Genomic DNA, 21,662 nt, shown 5'->3' with positions numbered 1-21,662 from the left:
TTCCTCTTCAGACCAATACGGCTATCCACCTGAATCATACAAGAATTCAATTCTTATGCAAGAAATAGTAAAAGCGATTATCTCAGGTTGAATTGGCTTTCATACTTCTATTAAAGGGAGGGCTTCTACGCACCCAAACAATTGCTGTAGAACTTGACATTTGAGATTACCTATTCCACTAGTGATATACAGTTGATGAAATGACAATTTTGTGAAGTAATCAGCCATAGCCTGTGCCATATTTGGTTATTCTGGTAAAGTTATCTACTGCACTCTTCTGTGGGTCCGTGTAGAGTAGTATTACTCTTATGTGGACCTGAATAGGACAAAAGCACTCTGCCATAGCAATCTGCGCTTGTACCATGTTTCGTGTAAACCAGTCTAACACCCTTGCAAAGGAGCAGCATATGTTTCATTAGCCCACAAGTACAAGTCCCATCAAGGTTACAGTTCTCTAGGATACAAACTAAGCTGTTGTCAAGTTTAAAGAAAAAGATATTCTGGTACGTGAAAGTTGTGCTGTTATCAACTTTATGTTTAATTACTTCAGATCTTGTATTTAGTCCACTTTTTATCCCACCTTTGCTCCAGTCAGTTGAGGGTATACAATTTTCTTCTTCACAGCAAATCTGAGGTGGGTTTCAGGCTGAGAAGGAATGACTGTTCTAAGGCCACCACATAAGCTTCAGGGCTGAGTGGAGAGTTGAACCAGTTCTCCCAGGTCTTAGGTTCAATGCTTCAACCAGTGTATCACATGATCCTTGTTTGACAATATGTTAAAATATTAGCAGAGTTGTCTTTAAGATACAGAATAAATTTGAGCAATCTCATAAAGGAAACAAGACAAAAATAGAACAAAAGGAAACAAAAGGAAACAGCTTCCGGTTGGCATATAATTAAATGTGAGCAGAATGCCTGAATATTAAATCTTAAACATCAGATTACTGAATATTGGAAATTTGAAGGACTGATTTAAGGAATAGTAGCATAGTGTATATCGATGTGAGTTTTATGTATTTTTAGGTTTTTATGTATTTTATTGTATAATTTTAATCGTATTTAAATCGACCTCTGTTAGCTTTTATTGTTGTAAGCCGCCCTGAGCCCACCTCGGTGGGGTAGGGCGGGATATAAATCGAATAAAGTAAAGTAAAGTAAAGCTTTCATTTTGGTTGTCTGTGTTTTCCAGCAGCATAAAAAGACTGATGAAGCTTCTGCATTTAGAGCACTAACAAGTGACTTCATTTTGCTGAATAACTTTATCTTGATGTTAAGTTTTGTGGAACAGATTGGATGAGAAGAACCTGTTGTTCTGATGCATTCTTAATTCCCTTCTCAGAAATGGATGATGAGGACTGTGAAAGGAGAAGAATGGAATGTTTAGATGAGATGTCCAATCTTGAAAAACAGTTTACAGACCTTAAAGATCAGTAAGTATTTATTTTTAAGTCTCTTTTATCACATTTTTCCACTGGAAGAGGTCCCAAGGCAGCTTATAAAGGAATGTAAAAATTAAAAAATCCAATAAGAAGCTATAAGCCAGGGGTGTCAAACTTATGACCTGAGGGATGCAACTGGCCCACTCAGGACTTTAATCAGGCCTGGGACTCATTTCTCCCCCATCCTTCCCCTCCTGTCCTCTCCCTTTAATGCTCTGAGGCTGCTGAAGTTCCCAGTACCTTCTGCCTGCCTTGTCTTTGCCTGCTTCATCAGGAAGCTTTTCTGGGCTTGCAAAGCTGCAAAGAAAAAGTGGAATGGATTTTCCATTAAGGTCTGGGAGTTTTACATTCCATGTTTTTCTTGTGACTTTGACTGTGTTGCAATGTATTTCAATGGAATGGAGCTCAGGTAGTTTCCCTTTCCAGCGTTTGTATGGCCATTTGAAGCTGTTGGTTACTGGAGTTATCTCCTTGCAAATAAAGGCTTGATACTTGGAGCCAGCTTGTCTGCTGAATGGACCTGAATACTGGCGCCTAGTACTCTAACCTGGGAACCCACAGCTAAAGGGGGATATTACACTGGAGAGCCATTGCCAATCTGAGTAGACCTGGGAGTGGGGTGGGGGGGGGGGGGGCGGAGAGAAGCCCAACCATTTAATGTTTTCTTAGGTTCAGAGCATTTTATATATTTTTAGTTTCTGCTGTGATCCCTGTGCTTTTTCTTGATATTTTATTTTTAAAATTGATACCCCTGTCTATTTCCCTCCCTTAGAGGCAAGATTTTTCCTCCATTTTATCTTCCCTTTTTTGACTGAGCCATCCTAGTTGTCTGTTTTCTTATTCCCTGAAGAATTCTGGCTATCCCACTCTGTCACAGTATACTACTTTGGCTGTTTGCTCAACCTAGGAATAGGAGCCCCCTTTCACTTATACAAATTAAATGGCAGTTTATATCCCAGATAAACAAAATGTTTTATTTAACATAGAGGGGAAAGGTCTGGTAAAATCCAGGGGCTGAAATTTCCGAAGTAACTCAATATAGATAACTCTGAGGTAAAACCAGTACATGCACAGACTTTAGTTCTTGTACTTCATGCTAATGAAAGTTTCTTAAGCTATTCCATTCTTCAGAGCTAAATTCCTGTTTGACTGGGTAGGGAAGTTCTCTTCTTACTACATGATCTATCCACTTTCTTTGGCCCAAATGGGAGTCTTTACCTACTTCCCAAACTTCCTTGCCAAATTTCCCCCAGTTCTCCTGTCTGTGTTAAACTGCTCTCAGTCAGGACTGAATTCAGAAACTGTCAATACTCAACTCTTAGCTGGGGCTGAGATCAGACTGTCAGTACTCAACTCAGTCAAGATAGAGCATGTAGCTCTCTCTCAAGACTTTCTCTGCTCAATGTTAATCTCTTGGAATAGCCTGTCACTCAAGGCTCTCTGGCTCTGTGAAGAAGTAACCCTTCACAATCCTTTATCTGTTTGTACGGCACTTCTAAGCTTTTAAAAAAAGTACAGTCCATCACAGTCCCAGTGTAAGGCTCATACAAGGTCCAGTTCTGCAATGTGTATTGAGATTTTTTTTAGCTTTTCCAGATTAAAGTGGGTTTACAATTCCGTAGAAATAGACCTGAAACCTAATAACTCCTAGTTGTCATTCTAAACTGTGCACAAAAAGCAGACCTTTCCCAGACAGTGTAGCTACTTGGGCTTTTGGTGGATATATGAAAATTCCTCATGCTACAACCTGTTCAGAGTTGGTTGCTGTGACTAGCTGTGCCTTTCAGGTTCTCAGGCAAGGAAAGATCTTTTCCATTACCAGGTACTTCAGATTCTTTAGTGGGAGGCGCTGGAGATTAAGCTAGAACCCTATGCATGCAAAGGATAGGCTTTATCACTAAGCTAAGGGCTGAAGGTAGAGGAAAACACCACTATGGCACTGGGATATGGTGGAAACAGGAACTTCCAACTGTATGTGCTGCAACATATATTCCAATATAAAGGTTGAATTCCTTAGTTTTGCTGGCATAGAAATATTTAACAGTGACATGGTAATGAGTGTTAAAGGACAATTTTTTAAAGGTGAGCCTCTCTTGATTTTTTGCATTTCTTTGCTTCTCCTTTGCATTTGCTGTCCATCTGAGTTTTATGTATAAATGCTGCTGTCAGTCCACCTAATAAGATAACTTGTGTACCGTGGCATGTGGTTACTGTGGCCCCTGTTCTGCCCCAGTTTGCCAATTCTACAACTACCATACCCTTAATAAATCATGTAAATAAATTGCTATCAAGTAGGTTTGTGTCCCGCAACACTTTGTATGGATTTGGGCTATTAGAAGAAAATCCTAGATGAATCCTTTGTCTTCAGCTGTTAAAGTTACAATTTGGAAGCATGCGGAGAAGACAAATAACATCTAAATGATGAATTGGCCATAATTTGGTGTACAGGTTAATATGTTTTAAGTCTAGTTGATTTCATTGTAGTTGACAGGCTTAACTGTTTGTTGGGTTGTGACCACTGATGACTGGTGAAAGGATTTTTAGAAATGTTATTATACAATGTTCTCTGCATGTTTTTTAATATAATGCACTCCATCTTCATTATGTTAAGACTTTACAAAGAGAGATTAAGCCAAGTGGATGCAAAACTGCAGGAGGTCATAGCGGGAAAAGCACCAGAGTATTTAGAACCACTGGCAGCTCTGCAAGAAAACATGCAAATCCGAACAAAAGTGGCAGGTAAGAGCATGAAGTGGTTGCTGTCGACTCAATTAGCTATATCCTGCAGGGTCTGGGTAGAAGTAAAATGTTAAGGAAAACATTTAGATATGCTAGTATTTAACTCTTGAATGCCTAACTCAAATAAGGAGTTCTCAGCCCTGTAGCTGGATGATGGTAGTGTTTGGAGCCCTGCAGTGGGATAGAGTCTTCTTGTTTGTGCAGTTTAACATGCATCTTTCTAGTTCCTTTGAAGGCCACTAAACCACAGTCTTGCAGCTGCCTTAGTCCTCATGAAAGCTTGTTACTAAATTTGGAAGGATTTGGGAGAGTTTTATCAAATATGCATGTATCCAGTTTTGCTAGGAAATAACCTGTGATCATCTGTGGACATTTGAAATCAACTTTGTCTGCAGTCTTGATTGAAATTAGCTTTTAAAACTTATTCATATATACCATATTTTTCTCCCCTCCTCCATTTTATCCTTACAAAAATTACAATGTGAGGTATGATTGAGCTGAGAGTAACTGGTCCAAGGTCACTTAGTAAGCTTCGAAAGTAGAGTAGGGATTCAAACCTGAGTCTGCATATCTTAATAAAACACTCTAACTACTGTAAATGCTGCTCTCAGTCCACCTAGTAAGATAACCTGTGTACTGTGGCATGTGGTTTCATTTTCATCAACATGCATCAATTTTTTTCAACCCCTTTTTAGAAAAATCAGTTAAAAAAAGCAGTTCTGGAGCCCAGTGGGAGGGGGAAGTTTTGAAAGGAAAATTGACTGAAAAGGCCACTGCACTGTAGCTACTGTCAGGGACTGCAGCTCATAGTTACCCTTGAGGCAGCTGACATGCCAGTGTATGTACACCAGTTTCTTATCCCACTACCCCGTACTGCTTTCTGTCATGGCTTTATAGATTACTACTGCAAGTTTGGGAGCGGATGTGTTAGACAATGCAAGGGGCTGCTTCGAAAGGGGATTTGAAGATTTGTTGCAAACTGCATGATCCTGTGTATTTTATATTTATGTCCATGTGGACTATGGCTGGAAAGCTATAATCTTTAAAAATAATCTTAGTTGAGTACAGCTTTTTGTTTGATGGTTCAAGTCTTATATTTCTTTAGCCTGTTGCATGGAGCATGTGGCCTTATTTGGAGATTACATTAGAATGTATCCAGTTTTGGGTTTGTATAATAATTTGAGTTTGTCAAGTACGTAAAGATAGCAAGCATTCTTCATGAGCCAATTGGGTGTAGTGGTTAAGTGTGTGAACTCCAGACTGGGAGAAATGGGTTTGATTTCCCACTCCTCCATATGCACCTGCTGAGTGATCTTGGGTCAGTCACAGTTCTTGAAAGAGCTGCTCCCTCAGAACTCTGTCAGCCCCACCTATCTCCCAGGGTATCTGTTGTGGAGAGAGGAAGGGAAAAGAGATTGTAAGCCTCGCCTCTCTGAGACTTTGAGTGAAGGGCGGAGTATAAATCCAATCTCTTCTTTTCTTCTTCATGTATTGTATTGATAGAATCTATAGGACTAAGCAGTGCTCAAGCAAGGTGTGATGCTATCTCAAACTAGTGGAGACATTTCAGTGGAGTTTGGATGAAAGTTTGTAGAAAAGAAAAATGAGAGGCAAGTTTTATTATTTTTCATTGCTTTTTGTGACTTCTTAGAATCATTATTCTTTTCCTTTTTTAGTAAGTTGTAGATGGTTGGTTGCTAGTGCTGGGCCGTATTCCAAATGCCTTCTATGCCTCAGACAGAAGACACATTTTCTAAGCCTTTTACTGACTTGTTCACTTTGGGTTGTAGGCAGAAATGCAAGCAGAAGAATTATCTTTCGCCAGCAGCCCTGTGAGAGATTTGAAAAAAAATTGTTGCTGGAAGTTGCAGGAGCTTTGTGGGCAGAACAGCAGGAAGCATTGCTGGGGGCAGGTTGCAGTGATCAGGATCAATTGGAGAAGAAATTTTTTTTATTTTATTTACGTTTATATGCTGCCCACTCTTCAAGTGGACTCTGGGCAGCTAACAGTCATGATAAAAAGAAATTTAAATTACAATTATAAGCATAAAAACATATATAAACAATTTAAAAGCATAACATATATAAACAATTAAAAAAACTAAATATTAGGTGCTATAGGAAAAATTTTATAACATAGGCGGTTTATCAATATCTCCGTTCTCTATATTGAAGATATTGAATTTATACCCTGCCCTTCACTCTGAATCTCAAAGTCTCAGAGCGGTTTACAACCTCCTTTACCTTCCTCCCCCACAACAGACACCCTGTGAGGTGGGTGGGGCTGAGAGAGCTCTCACAGAAACTGTCCTTTCAAATAAAACTTCTGCAAGAGCTATGGCTGACCCTAGGCCATTCCAGCAGCTGCAAGTGAAGGAGTGGGGAATCAAACACAGTTCTTCCAGATAAGAGTCCATACACTTAACCACTACACCAAATATCTCCTTCACTCCCCCCTGCCACTGCTGTGCCAGTAAAAAATTTCATTGGTGGAAGTGAGGAGGGGCTGTGTTGTCCTTTCTCACTGCAGTTATCCCTACCCCATGTCATTTGCATTCATGAGGCTCTTGTTGCTCCCACAGCCATCTTTTGAAAGCTTTTGGAGTACAGTTGGATTAAGGGAGAGGCAGGAAAAAGAACCATGAGTGCCATTGTGCTTGCAATTGATAGAATACAAACCTCTGCCCAGTTTTAGTCTTGCTGTTTTTACTGTTGGCTTCAGTAAACCATTTTACTGCTGTAGTTGCTTATTTTTAGCCTCATTGTTTTAATGGATTGCATAAACTGCCTCAGAATTGGATTTTTTTCCAATTGAAAATATGGGACATTAAGATTTTAAATAGCAATAAATGGGGAATGCTGTGGTGTGTTGAAATCTGGTTGGTGAGCCATATGTTACCTATCCTTTAAAAAAATTACACAAAACTGATTTTTTTTGTAGGTATCTACAGAGAGCTCTGTTTAGAGTCTGTAAAAAACAAATATGAATGTGAAATTCAAGCTTCCCGTCAACACTGCGAGGTACTGTTTTAGTTGGAGAGAGTTTTCATCTACTTATAACCAATGAGATTTACCGTTGGGAAGCATGCATAGTTCTATAGCTGGCAAGTATTTGTGGACATAGAATATCCACAAAAATGACACAGCAGTGGTTTATTGTTAGTTTGTTTTTGAAAATGTTGATATGTTTAGTGATCTATTTAAGCATCTTTGTGAAGTTTGCTTTTAAAATGAAGAAAAATGAGGCGCTTGTTTTGCATTCAGTGGAAACATATGAGCTGAATAACTCATTGTTAACTGAACACAATCTGCATGAATCTTTCACAAGTGGTGTGGTAAGTTCTGTGTGACATGGTTCACTGCTGTGTGATGCCACCTTTTAGACCTTTGCTGATGGCATGGCATGTAGTAGTTCAGGGATCTGAAGAATGTAGCAAAGTAGGTGGGCAGCCATTGTTCTCAGGTCACAGTCCAAGATCCAAAAACACAGTCCAAAGGCAATGTCTAAGGTCTGGTCCAGTATTCCAAAGGCAGACTCCAAAAGCAGTCCAAAGGTCAGGTAACAAGTGAAGGACATTAACTTATGATGCATACAAAATACCAGAGGTTTGGTTTTTTTTAGGTATGCTGCAAGATTCAGTCATACTTGGTGGGGTTCTTGAATTTGAACAACAGGTCCCAACTCTGTGTCACATGCTGATTTTGAAACACTTCCATTTTTAAAAGTGGGACTAGTGAGAACAGCAGCGGCACTGGTGTTTTAGAAATAAGTGTTGAAGGTGTAAAGCCCCTTTGGGCACACAAAGCCAGTTGCAGCGTCTTTTGGATTCTGGCTATATGGTTTCCACCAGGCCCCATACCCTTATTTGTTATTCATTCTGTGAATTATCTGAGAACCACATGCTTCTTTGTGTAGGATATTGTTGGTATGGCGTATCATTCCTATGACCAGCATGGATCTGAGTGCTGCTCTTTCCTCTTTCTACATCAGTCATTTGTGGGACATGGAAATGGTTTGGAGGGTGACCCATCGTGCAAATTACAGGGTGGCATCTGCAAAACCACGCAGTGGCAGGAATGCACAGAGTAGACTATAGAATGGCAGAATGTCACACTCTGTAATGCAAACTTGATTGCTGGGCAGAATAGCTGCCAGGATTGCTATATTAGTAGCAATAAACAAAACACCACCTGCACATGCAAAACATTCCATGGAAAAGTAAGAGTAAAAAATCCTGTAGATGTGATCTAATGCGCCAAGTTGCATGGCATGGGCAAATTTATAAACAAATAGACATGCAACATCTGCCCTTTCTGTCCCTGTCTCTAATTGCTACCATCAGTCACTATTTGCTGTTAACTATAAGGACCACAACCTCTTGAAGAGTGACTGAAGTTGTTACCAGGACTCCATGGACACAGTAAAGTGTGGAAGAGTCTGAACTGTCATCTTTTAGAATAATTGCTGTTATAGTTTTTAACTGTTTTTACATCTTTATAACTGTGTGTGTAACCTGCGCTGAGCCATTTCACATAAGAACATAAGAGAAGCCATGTTGGATCAGGCCAATGGCCCATCCAGTCCAACACTCTGTGTCACACAGTGGCCAAAAAAATTATATATACACACTGTGGCTAATAGCCACTATGAAGGGGAGGATAAAAGTCAAACATACAGAAGTACTAACAGTTCATTTAAAAATGCTGCTGAGCACCAGGCCTTATCTGCTCTCTGTGAGTGTTTAGAATCTGTGTGTATTTAAGGGTCATGTTTTAAATGGACATCTGGAAATCTTGGGCTTCCACTTGTAGGATTAAGAAAAGTGTGGTAATGACGTATCCAGTGTTGCTTCTTGTATTGTATACGTTTCCACTCTACCTAAATTATTGGTATTGACCAAAAAGTTTTATTAATCAAATTGATCAAAGCAAATTCAAAATGTTTCTTGGAAGGAGTTTTGACCCAGCTCTCTTCTTAAACCATACACCTGCTTAAAAGACATAGATCCTTTTTTTTTCATGTGTTGTATCATATTCAAGTATCTGAAAGCATGACTGTTTCTTTTCCATCTTGCCTCTTTTGCTTTGAACCTAGTGAAGGAATGTAGCTTATAAGTCTCCATGTAGCTATTGTTGTCTTGAATTTATCTTGAATGCCCAATCCAGTAGGAGAAGTATTGTGTGCTTTTAGTGGTTAATGTTTGACTACATTATTAACTTATCTTTAGCAACTTCTTCTTCCAGAGTGAAAAGCTCTTGCTGTATGACACAGTTCAGAGTGAACTGGAAGAGAAAATCAGACGACTTGAAGAAGACAGACATAGCATTGACATTACCTCAGGTAACTTAGAGCTGAGGAGCTAGTCAGCTGTCTGGTGAATAAATTTCCTGTAGATGGGATGTTTCAATGAACTGCAGCATGCTTTGGGGCTTATTTGAGGTCCTTCTGTTCAACACAAGATGATCAAAAGCAAAAAAAGTATGATTGTAGCCAGTATTTTGGCAGTACTGTGTTTGGACAATTTTGCTGCACACTAATAGCAAGTAAAGAGCATATACAAAGGACTTTAATATATGAGCATAAGAACACACGAGCAGCCCTGCTGGATCAAATGAGTTGTTCCTTTACATCAGCTTCTTTTTTTCACTCCATGATCAGCTGGATGCCCCAGAAAGGTCTACAAAAGGACAGATGGACCAAGGGCACCCCCTGTTGTTGGCCCCCAGCACTAGCATCCAGAGACTTATCACTTCTGAATATGGAGGTTCCCTTTGTTTGCCATGGTTAGTTGGGAACCAATCCTCCATGAATTTGTCAAATCCCTTTTAAAGCTATCTAAGCTTATAGTCATCGTTGCATCTTGCAACTGTGAATTTCATATGCTAATTATCTTTTGACTCCTTTTTGTTTGTCTGAATCTATCAGCATCATTTGGTGGTCATGAATTCCAGTATTATAGGAGACTGGCTTTTCTCTGTTCACTTTCTCTACCCCATGTCTAATTTTATAAACCTAAGCCATGTCTTTTCACCTTTTAAGTGTCATATGGAATGTGTTCCACTGCCTTAAGTGTTTTAGTTGCCCCTTTTCCAGCTTTAGATGTGGTGATCAGAACTGTACACAGCATTCAGAAGTGGAACAGCACCATAAATCTGTGTAAGGGCATTACGTTACAGGCAACTTTAGTTTCAGTTCATTTCCTGATAATCCCTAGCATATATTTTGCTTTTCCCTACACTGTTGTGGCACACAGTCAGTCATTCCCAGTTTGGAATTTACCACGTGTATGCGAAGCTGATATTTCTTTTGTCTCATTGTAACTTTACACTTAGATACATTGAACCTCATTTGCCATATTGTTTTCTACTCATCCAGTGTGGACTAATCCTCTTGGAGCTTGTCAGTCATCTCTGGTTTCCATCATCCTTAATGATTTAGAATTCTCTGCAGCCTTGGTTACTTCATTACCTACCTCTGATTGGAGATCTTCTGTGAACAAATTAAATGGGACTTGTCCCAGTACTGACCCCATTGCATACTTTCATCCGTTATGACAACTGTCCATTTAGTTTCACTCCCTGTTGTACTAGTCTCTAATCCATGAGAGGACCTATCTTGTGCCTGGAAAATTTATTCCAGAGCCTTTGATAAAGGACTTCCCATAAACCATTTTTGAAAATCCAAATATATTGGATTAAAAGTTATGGAGTATTTACACATGCAGGTACGGTTCTTTACTACTTCCCCCTTCCCTCAGTGGTTATTGGAGATATCCAAAATGCTGGTGTTGGAGTTTGCAGAACTCACTGAGACAAAAAGTCATGCAACTCAACAGGCTGCACCGAGGAGGAGCAAACAGGTTGATACTACTTCTCCTGCAAAGGAATTTCTGTTGACTGAAGAAATACGGGAGATCAATTTTAACGACTTCTTGCTCCTCGCTGTAGCCCCTTCCAGTTATGTCAGGTGTTTTCCATGTGAGTTCAACAATATCCAGTATTATCATTTTAGAGGGCTTCAGAAAGGCTAGTGGGAATATGCACATACTCCACAGGATATAAGCCTCAGTGTCGGTGAAATTACTCTTATGTTTAGTAGAAGTTTCTACTAGATTACCCTTATGTGCATGCTTATTAACAATTCAAAAGTTTAGTGAGACAGGGATTTCCCTTTACAGAGGCAGTGGAGATAGTTGAACCATAGGACATGTTCCTCTATGTGCTTAATAATTTTATCATTTAAGGACTGTTTCTACTGTTTTACCCAGAACAGTCATTAGAATAATTTGCCTGTAACTTCCAGTATTCCTCTTGATAACTCTTTTAAAAGTTTATGTTGTGACTGTTATCCAGTTCTCTGATAAGGAAGCCAAGTTTAGAGCCAAATTGAATACTTTTGTTAGGTCAACTGTTTCCCAGCTGTGTGTTTCCAAACCCAGAAACTTGGTTTGTTTATAATTTGTCCATTAGCCATAGAATTTCAGCTCTTATGTAATCCCTTTTGACCCAGTTTTGCAGCAACCCTTCCTGAAGATAGCATGGTTAACTATCCAGTATTTTCCACAGTGGAAACACAAAAAGAATATATTCAGTTTCTATGCAATCTCCCTATCTTCCTTTAGTAATTATTTCAGCTCTTTGTTGTCCAAGTGTCCAACCTGTCTCCCCAGTTGATTTCCTGCTTCTGATATTTTCTCAATATTTAAGTCAGAAGCTTAATTTATAACCGTTAAATTCAGTAAGTTAATAGACTGCTGGCATAATGACATAACATTTGTTCTATAAATTAATAACACCTGCCAGTGATCATTGTGGTTCCTAAATAAGCATATGGCATAAATAGTTGTCATGAAATATATTGATTGTTTCTCCTGACATGGCTGAATTCACTTATTTGGATTTTGTAGAAGAAAAATAGTTTAACTGCAACATTTTTATGTTTTCACAGAATTATGGAATGATGAACTTCAGTCTAGGAAGAAAAGGAAGGATCCATTTAGTCCAGACAAGAAAAAACCCGTTGTTGTATCAGATATCCTTTTCTTTTTGTTTGTTACTAACTGGCTGTGATATTCATTGCACTAAACAATATGGCTGCCCAATGACTCTCCACAAAAACATTAATTAAGAAACTAAGGGGGTGATTTGAAACCAAATGAATCTGAAGACAGTGATTAAGATTTTTACAGGGGTCTTGGAAATAGTTTACTTGCTGTGATTATCTGGCAAATAATCTGAATGTCTTTTGCTTTGAAAACTCCAAGGCGTCATTATAAGTCAACTGCAACTCAATGGCACTTTCTACCACCACCAGAGTGGTACAGAGCTCCATGGGTCTATTACGGCAGCCTCCTTGACAATTTGTGGCCACTGGAGGATTTGCACATGTCTTTTGTTTATGGTAATTTCTCATCTCTTTGGGTGAACATAAAAAGGTCCAAGAAAGCTCACCAGAAGCGAACATGGGGAATGGGAGAGCCCAAAGCAAGTGAAGAAGTTGGCCCAGTGGTGGCTCCAATTTATAGGGGTGGGGTGGACCCAGTGAGGAGTCCGGTCCAAGGACTGCCCAAGGGTCATATGAACATATATGAACATATGAAGCTTCCTTATACTGAATCAGACCTTTGGTCCATCAAAGTCAGTATTGTCTTCTCAGACTGGCAGCAGCTCTCCAGGGTCTCAAGCTGAGGTTTTTCACACCTATTTGCCTGGACTCTTTTTTGGAGATGCCAGGGATTGAACCTGGGACCTTCTGCTTCCCAAGCAGATGCTCTGCCACAGAGCCACCATCCCTCCCCTAGTCCTGCCCCTGACCTGGCCATCCCTGTGGCCTTTCTCTCAGTGATGCAGAACTGGCTGTGCTGACAAAGCATGCTTCCTTTGTTCACCTCTGGATTGCAAATGCAGCACCCAGTTAATTGGGGCTGTTACTTCAGTCTATCTGCATTGCCTCTCCTTCCCTGGTTCAGATTTTGGTATGTTGCAGCCAGTAGCATGGCTTCTGCTGAGACACTTTCACTGTATGAATTGTTAGAAGAGAGTATCTGATGTGTTCTGCCATGGAATGTTTCTAGGAGAAGTCAAGCATGGATAGAAACAGGAAAATGGGGGAGGAACTAGTATTTGATATAGTGAGGCCTCTGGACTCTAGAAAGATGGAGGGGTTTCCAGAATTGGGCATGCTGCATGTCATGTGTTGGTAACCGTAGCAAAATGAGTTAACATAGGTGGGTCTGAAAAAGAAAGGGCTGAATTAAAATAGATTTTTTAAATAGTTAACATTGCAATGCATCTCTCTTTGGTTAAGTTGTGTGCCTTTGTAGTGTACAAATTGACTTTTTATGGTGAGTAAACCATAACCTGTGTTTCAGTCTCTTAATTTTGATTCATGCCTGCTCTATGCTTAAATTTTCTCCCTCATACTCAAAAGATACCATTTCTCCATAAAGTTTGCTCTCCTAGAAATGTAATTTGGACTTGTTATGAAATAATTATAGGATTCGTTAAGCAGCTTTGGAAAAACTTCTCCAAAAAAGTGACTTAGACTTTGCTTCATTAAATAAACATATGCACCAGTGCTTCAAGAGAAGCCTTCACATTTTCAAATGTATTTGGGAACTAACTTAGCATTTCTTTAGGCTTGGTTGTTTTATACTAAGCATGCTTTATGCTGGTCCATGAAATACGCAAGTTCTATATCTGGTCAGAATACAAGTTCTTTAACTTATGAAACGTCCCTATATAGTATATATGCTACAAGATCTGGACATACTTGAAGACTGGACAACAATAAGAAAGGTATGAATGATCTTATCTCTGATGCAGGTGTCTTAGATTTTAAGCTGTTTGTTGCTAGGAAGAATTTATCTAGTCTGGATGTGGTGGTGTGCATGGAACAGGAATGGTAGCCAGATGACTTTATTGGATGGTGGGAGGAATGAGATCTACAATATACCATTGATACTGGGGCTAGCTGGGTGGAGGAACTGATGCCACAGTTATACAGCACATACGAATACAGATTAATTAATTTGTGATGTGATTCACAGCTTAATTTTTAACAAGCAAGTTCAAAATACTTAGTTGCATGGGGAAAGTAGCAATTTGTAACATTGCACAGCATTCAGATGATATAAAATACAGTTTTAAGAACAAGCAGCTCTGGTGGTACAGTTGGTTTACTCTGTGGCTAGGTCTAAACTGTTGTTCCTGTGTTCTCAGTGAATATATCTTTTGCTGATTCCTGAACAAGTGCACCTTACAATCACCTTGGCTGTACTCTGATAGGCTGTAGGAAGGCAGAATAATAGGTCAGTGTGACTGTAGCAGTGGTTCTATTCAGTATTTACATGGGCTGCCATAACAAATAGTTTCTTGTTCTGAAGTTAATCAGTACCCAAGAAATTCAATCTATAGGTCTTGTTCAATCCATATAGAATATGGAGCAGACATGTCCAGGTGTAACCAGAAAAGAAGCATTTGTGGTATGACTTGCAAGTATCTCAGGCTGCTGGAGGAGTAGCAAAAATTAGCTACATGTCACTGGGCCTTATAGTTGTACAGAGAATCAGGTACATGCAGGCATAAACTCAAGAAAGGATTATGAATAAATGACAGTTTAATATATTATGTTATTAACTGTGTATGACAGTACTTGTCAATTTTCTGGCAGTAGACTTAATTAGAACTTTGTAATTAATTTTTGGTTTGCTCTAAAGTCTACAGAGACAAAACCTACTTCAGAATTCTCTGGGCAGCATTGTTCTGGTATTCAAAGGCACCTGAAAGAAGAGGAGTTGGTTTTTATAACCAGCTTTTCACTACCCAAGAGCAGGTTAACAATCACCTTCCCTTCTTCTCCTCACAACAGACTGAGTTTATTCCAAAAGCTTTCTTGCTTACAGTCAAAACAGGCAGAGATAAAGCAATGATAGCCTTTCCCCTCTGCTGCTTTTATGTTTATTTTGTATTTATTGTAGTTACAACATTTATATCCCACCTCTCTACCTGCATCAAAGCCACCAAGGCAGCTTACAAACTACCTAGTTGGAACTACTGTATTATTACTTATGTGGCTGTACTTAAGTTTCACAGTGGAGCCGGTAGCAGCTCCACTGGATGGTTTGCAAATGCAAAAACAGTATAGGGAGACTACAGCTGCTTTCTCCCTGCCTGTTTTGTTTGCAAGCAGGAAAGAACTGGTATGTATTTGGGAAGCAGAAAACTCAGCACATAGCTGATACCAAGTCATCATGTTTTCCCTAGTGAATATAAGGGCTTTACAATGTGTAGATAAGCCCTTAGAGTATATTTTGTGAACATCCATTTATTCTGGAACAGGAGCTATCATGAAGCTTCTATTTTGAACAAAGCAAATCAATTTGCTGGAAGGATGACTTTACTTCTTTGTTTTTTCAGGCAATGGCTACCTTGGGACCACACAGAGTGAAAACGGAACGTAAGGGCAGCTTTCCTAACACTTGATTTACTCGTGCTTGGGGGGGGGGGATCCTTAACAAGCAAGGTTTAAATAAACCATAACAAAATTGATAAAACCTCAGAATGCATGCTATTTAGATCACAAACTGGCACTCACAAGGAAGAAACTTCTGTTCTGCCTGGCTTTAATAGCTACTCTTTTACCCATGCCATTTCTGTTGGAGTACTCTTCTCAAAGAGAAGCCTTCATCATTGAGCAAGGGCACAATAGCTTCCAGCTGAAAGCTGAGGTGGAAGACTAACATCTGGGCTGCTCCCACTGCTATTTCTACTAACTAATATTCTGAGCGTTAAGCCAGGTCCCAACAGATGCTGCATATTTCATAAAGTTTTGTTTGATGTTTAGGGAGAAATCACAGAGGAACAGTGCTTTTCAGCAACACTGAATTTTCACAATTGAGAGGTTTTAATTTAAAGTCACTTCGAGAGTTAGTCTGGCTGAGAAGTGTGATTATAGAAGCAAAATTGGCTATAGCTCTCTGTCCAGAACTAAGATCAGTCCAAAACTAAGTCCTGGACTGATAACTATGAATATCTAGAAAAAAGATGAACTCTCTGCTTCTTGGGGGAGACAGGTATTGAAATCTTAAATTGTTTCCTGCTTTGTCGGCATTACTTGTACTGATTCTTTCAGCCCCTGTCAAATTGGAAAAACACTTGTACAGTGCAAGATCGGAAGAAGGAAGACTCTATTACAATGGGGAGTGGTATGGACGTGGACAAACAATATGTATTGATAGGAAAGATGAATGCCCTACAAGGTAAAGGTTAGCATGTATGAGTCTCTTGACTAGTAGGTAATAATTTAAACTGGATTTTGTCTTCGATAGGTGGTAGAATTAACTGTACCAGTCTTGTGCGTGATGACTGTTGGAGGAAAGGAGTGCAGAAATGCCACAGGGGTTGTACCCTGTGTTTTCACTGTTTCCTCTAGTGCAAGGGTGGCCAAGGGTAGCTCTCCAGATTTTTTTTGCCTACAACTCCCATGCTGGCTGGGGCTGATGGGAGTTGTAGGCAAAAAACATCTGGAGAGCTACACTTGGCCACCCCTGCTCTAGTGGTTGGTGTTACACCAGTGCATCTCAAGCTACTTGAACTGGGGGAGGAGGGGCTCCATCTTACACACTCCAAGTGATAAACTCAAGGGTCATTTTGTAGAAAAATAGATGGTGGAGCTCATCTAGGGATTGTTATGCAGCTGCACGTACTATTCAATGGACAAGGAGGTGGAACTCTCAGAAGGAGGAGGTGGAACTCTCAGAAAGGTTCAGGAGCTGTGCTCCTGTGAGCTCCCACTGAATCTGAGGCCTGGATAAACTCATGTACAGTTTCATGTAAGTCAGGCCTACTGCATGGCTACTGTTGTTCATGGAGGAATCTAATACTGCCAGCATACAAAGATATCTCCAAACCCTTTCTAAAAAGATCCCTAAACATCAGTCCTCCGCAAACTCCTTTTTATTTCTATGCTCGCATGGGATTAATGGGGGACACTCACACATGCATTCCTCAAGTAAGCATTCTTCATCTTTTTCTTGCAGATTCCATGTCTCTTCCTCCAGGAATATTTTCACAACATCCTAAGCAAAGTTACCCCCCCCCCCCCCTAAGGCCAGTGGACTTAGAAGGGTGTAACTAATTTAGGATTGCCCTATAGGTGCATTGTGGATATATTTACTAGGTGCATAGAAGATTGTTGAAAGGCATTACTGCAGTGCAACATGTGGGTTGATGCTATAGCACCTACAGTTGCTGTTGTCCCTTGAGCTGCATAGCGGGCTTGCACCCAGCCATTTCATAGCTAAAAATGGATTGTGGTCCATTAATTTGTCCGTTGCCTGATGTAAAGAATATATGTCAGCAATAAGTTGCTGACAGTGTTGAATTCTTAGTAATGACAAGAATTGTATAAGCAAGATAGTGGAAGCCAAGCATTAATCCCAGTAAGCAAAAGTACTTCAGCAAGGAATGGGGAGACCCTTAAATCGCTGAAATCAATGGTGTAGAAATACTCTGATCCCAAAAAAGGACAGAAAGCTTCCCTGAAACACGGTCTCCAGTTGACAATTATAAAAGCATAATGGACTTAGGTCAAAAGGACAAGAGCATGTATTTGCATTTAATTTAAGTAGATAAAACGATACAGTGATTCAGTAGAGGCTGGGCATTAATACATCTAGAACAATTCACTTGCATGTGCAGCAGGAAAGCACATAATGCATATTTTTATGAAATCTCTGAAAATGAATGATTATTTAAAAACCTGAAGAGATGGGAAAGTGAGAACAAGGCTGGGAAAGCTTCTCTGAGTGACACATGGGCAGTTTCAGTTATAATGGAGCTGATTATGCTATGTGTGTAAAAACCCCATGACATTGAAATAGTTTTTATTGTGGGATTGTTGTTGGTAGGCAGCACTCCAAGTTTGCTTCTAAGAATGCTGCTGTGGTTACCACATTGCCAGCCACTCACTCTGTTGCTGAACCTGTGGGATATGAGAGTCTTTTTTTATTTCCTTAACAAAAAGGGAGCTGTTAGAGATGTGAATGCTTTGTAAACAAACACAGTAATGTTTAGTACATTTTCCAGTATCAGTGTTCCAGTATTCTATTAACTATCCTTAATTTAACGAGGTACTTGTTGTTATAATATTAGTATGTTCTATTACCAATAATTACTGTACTGTTTAGTAATGGCAATGCAGTTTAGGGTGATCCTTTAGATTTACATGGACACTAATGTGCTCCTGATTTTTATCCCCACTCTTTTCAGTGCCATAATTACAACAATTAACCATGATGAAGTGTGGTTTAAGAGGCCTGATGGAAGCAAATCCAAACTGTATATTTCTCAGCTACAAAAAGGAAAATATTCAATCAAACATAATCACAACTGACCATTAAACTAACCAGACAGTGTTACCCTGCTTGATGTGCCATGAAATTACAGATGTATTTACTGTATGTTCTCATCTATTTTTGTGGCAGTATCTGTGTATTTGTAGTAGTGTAAGTAATATTCATACAGATGTCTTGAAACAAGTGACATGTAATCATGTTGACCTCTCATTTGGGTCCAGTGCCTGAAATAGGAAACATTAATCTTTGGGGAGTCAGAGAATATCCGTGGCTGCAGTCCTTACAAATTATGTTGTTCACATGGGATTGGGGTGTCTTTGGTGTTTCTCCTGTAGCTGCTCACAGAATTGAATGGGAGAGCTAATTTTAAACTTTCTTGTTGAGCTGAATGGGAAGCTGTACTAGAAAGTCTTCTCTCAGATGTGTGTTTAGTTCTCCACTGCATACACACACCAGTTTCTCGGATTGCTGGCTACAGGTATAACAAGAAAAAAAATGGTGGTTATATCATTTTCTAAAGTGATGTGGTAACTGTGAAGTTTATCGCTACATGTTAAAAACTCATCTTGTATTTTACAGAACACCCCATGCTTGTCTTACAAGGAAGTTAGATTGCACAAATGTTACTTTAATGTGGTCTAATGGGAAGGTGTTCTTAAGTCAACAACTGAAAAAATGGAGACCCAAAATAGTTGTTGTAGCTCTGTTACCTCAATTTACTAATTTTAGTTAATAATAAAAAGGCCATAATTTAATGTGCAGGGGCAGCCCTTATCTAGGCTGGTACCTGATAAGACCATTGTGTCTACTTCCTCCTTTTCTAGCACTAAGCTTGGAGCTTGCCAGAATTATTGGTGGAAAGTAGATTATGTTGTTTCTACTAGTATTAAGCCCCCTCCTTCCCCTCCCCAGGTGTGCCTATTCTGTAACTGGCAAAACAATAATTAAAAGTATTGCTAAACATTCTATATGATTGGTAGCCAAAATAAGTGTAATTCTTTGAAATTAGGAATAGGGAAGAGATAGTGGTATTCACTACATATCCCAAAATCTTTTGCCTCTGCTGCTCCAACAGTGTTGCATTTCAGAAGCTTAGCTTCAGGAGAAGGACCTCTAGGTTTTCCTTACACATTTGAGTTGTGTAGAATGGATTTGGGGGTGGGGAGGGGGGACATTATTTGGTGGTTTATGTGCACTTTACTATCCATTAAGATGCATCTTTGAAGAAAGCCTGCACCTGATGGAACAGACTGCCAAAAGAGTGTTTATGTTCTAGATTGGATTGGTGCTAAATCTGGAATCCTAACATGCATCCTCACGATATCAGAAATCTTGAACTGGAATGCCAATGTGTTAAAAATCATTGCATTCTCAAGGCAGATGCCAGTAATCCTAACCCCATATTCATCAAACTGGTTCAGTGGGTGGAAATGGGTTCATTAGTAAAGAAGACCATTGCATTTGAAAGTGGCGCTCTTTGGAACAGTTTTACTTGGTTTAGATAAAGTAGAAATGTATTGAAATATGCTGCTCTACCCACAGGTTTGCAGTTCATTGGCTCACCTTCTAATTAAAAATGTATTGAAGATAAGCAGCATTAAAGAGAGATTCCGTCCTAACAATTTTCTCTTACTTTTTGTGAGCTGAATCTTTTCAGCTGTGCTTAGTGGTGGGAGCTCACTTTCCTCCAAGAGAACTTTGTAATGTATTGGGATTTTTGAATGAAGGATTTTAAGGTGTTTGGCCTTGCACAACTGTGCCGATGGAAGTGCAGTTGTCCTGTATTGTCCATATGTAATGTGCATGCTCTGCATTGCAGTCCAGAGTTGGGCACAAGAACAGTATTGCAGTAATAAAGTGGCTGCCTACTGCTCTTCTTAAAGAACATGTGCTTCTGTTACCCCACTACTGAGTGTCAAGAAACTGTGGTGTCTTTGTAGCCAGTGTCACTGATCCTAGTTATTGCAGGTCAGGATAAAATCTGTTCAACTCAATATACTGCATTTATGTTTGTGTGAAAATGTACTTGCTGGTATGGGGGAAACTGTTTAACCATCACCCAAAGTCTAAAATCCATCTAGAGCAGCACTCTCTCTTGTTACTCTGCATGTCACTCATAATAGCCAAATTGTATATAAAGTAATCATGACAGGTGAGCTTTTGACAAAACCTATTGTATGTACACAGTTTGATAAAGCCTTTTTTTTTGTAATGAAATATTTGTATTTTTTAACCTAGTGTATAAATAAATGACCTGTCATGGAGAATCCAAATACCTGTGCATAGTGTGTATGGTTTCTGTAGCATATTCTTTCAAATAAACCTTATTCACTGGGTCCTAAACTGTAAGTAATAGGCCTTAATAGATCTCCAATATACCCCGCCCCCCAATAGAGCAGTCATCACTTTCATAATTTATTTTGGCATTATGCTAGAGCTGGCCTCTACAGCAGTGGCCTCTAACCTTTTTGGCACCAGGGACCAGTTTCATGGAAGACAATTTTTCCATGGACCAGTGTGTGTGGGGGGTGCTGGGGTTTTGCCACCCCGGGCTCCCACCCCACTAATGCCTGTCCCTGACCCCATGGGGGGGGGAGGCTGGAGCTGTTTCTGCCACCTCTCCACTAGTTGGCCAAGCAGCAGAAGGCCAGTCTGCCTTCCCCTCCCATTTAAAGTCAGTTTGGTGTAGTGGTTAAGTGCGCAAACTCTTATCTGGGAGAACCAGGTTTGATTCCCCACTCCTCCACTTGCAGCTGCTGGAATGGCCTTGGGTTAGCCATAGCTATCACAGGAGTTGTCCTTGAAAGGGCAGCTGCTATGAGAGCCCTCTCAGCCCCACCCACCTCACAGGGTGTCTGTTGTAGGGGGAGAAGATATAGGAGGTTGTAAGCCGCTCTGAGTCTCTGATTCAGAGAGAAGGGCGGAGTAAGAACATAAGAGAAACCATGTTGGATCAGGCCAATGGCCCATCCAGTCCAACACTCTGTGTCACACAGTGGCCAAAAAAATTATGGTATAAATCTGCAGTCTTCTTCCTTCTTAAACCCCCCTGCTGATCACCTGATTTGTAGGCTAAGTTCACATCAGTGCTGCCCCTTCCACCAGCCCGGGACCCAGGTGGATGAAA

The 21,662-nt window shown here is 39.9% G+C and overlaps 1 protein-coding gene across 1 annotated transcript in view; it reads left to right on the top strand.

Annotated features, from left to right (window-relative positions):
* The window catches only part of BRMS1L (BRMS1 like transcriptional repressor), a 35,815-nt gene extending 15,007 nt beyond the window's left edge, over positions 1–20,808 (top strand). The window contains exons 2-10 of the mRNA XM_060261872.1: positions 1,340–1,430; positions 4,051–4,178; positions 7,120–7,199; positions 9,423–9,519; positions 12,127–12,210; positions 13,912–13,976; positions 15,597–15,636; positions 16,312–16,438; positions 18,450–20,808. Coding sequence (XP_060117855.1) covers positions 1,340–1,430; positions 4,051–4,178; positions 7,120–7,199; positions 9,423–9,519; positions 12,127–12,210; positions 13,912–13,976; positions 15,597–15,636; positions 16,312–16,438; positions 18,450–18,573 — 836 coding nt within the window. The 3' untranslated portion in view covers positions 18,574–20,808. The remainder of the gene's footprint in view (positions 1–1,339; positions 1,431–4,050; positions 4,179–7,119; positions 7,200–9,422; positions 9,520–12,126; positions 12,211–13,911; positions 13,977–15,596; positions 15,637–16,311; positions 16,439–18,449) is intronic.
* Positions 20,809–21,662: the final 854 nt, after the last annotated feature.

The sequence above is a fragment of the Heteronotia binoei genome, chromosome 21 (genome assembly GCF_032191835.1).
Source record: "Heteronotia binoei isolate CCM8104 ecotype False Entrance Well chromosome 21, APGP_CSIRO_Hbin_v1, whole genome shotgun sequence".
In the NCBI taxonomy this organism is placed as follows: Eukaryota; Metazoa; Chordata; class Lepidosauria; order Squamata; family Gekkonidae; genus Heteronotia; species Heteronotia binoei.
The sequence above is the reverse complement of the archived record's forward strand: the minus strand, read 5'-3'. Positions and strand labels throughout refer to the sequence as shown.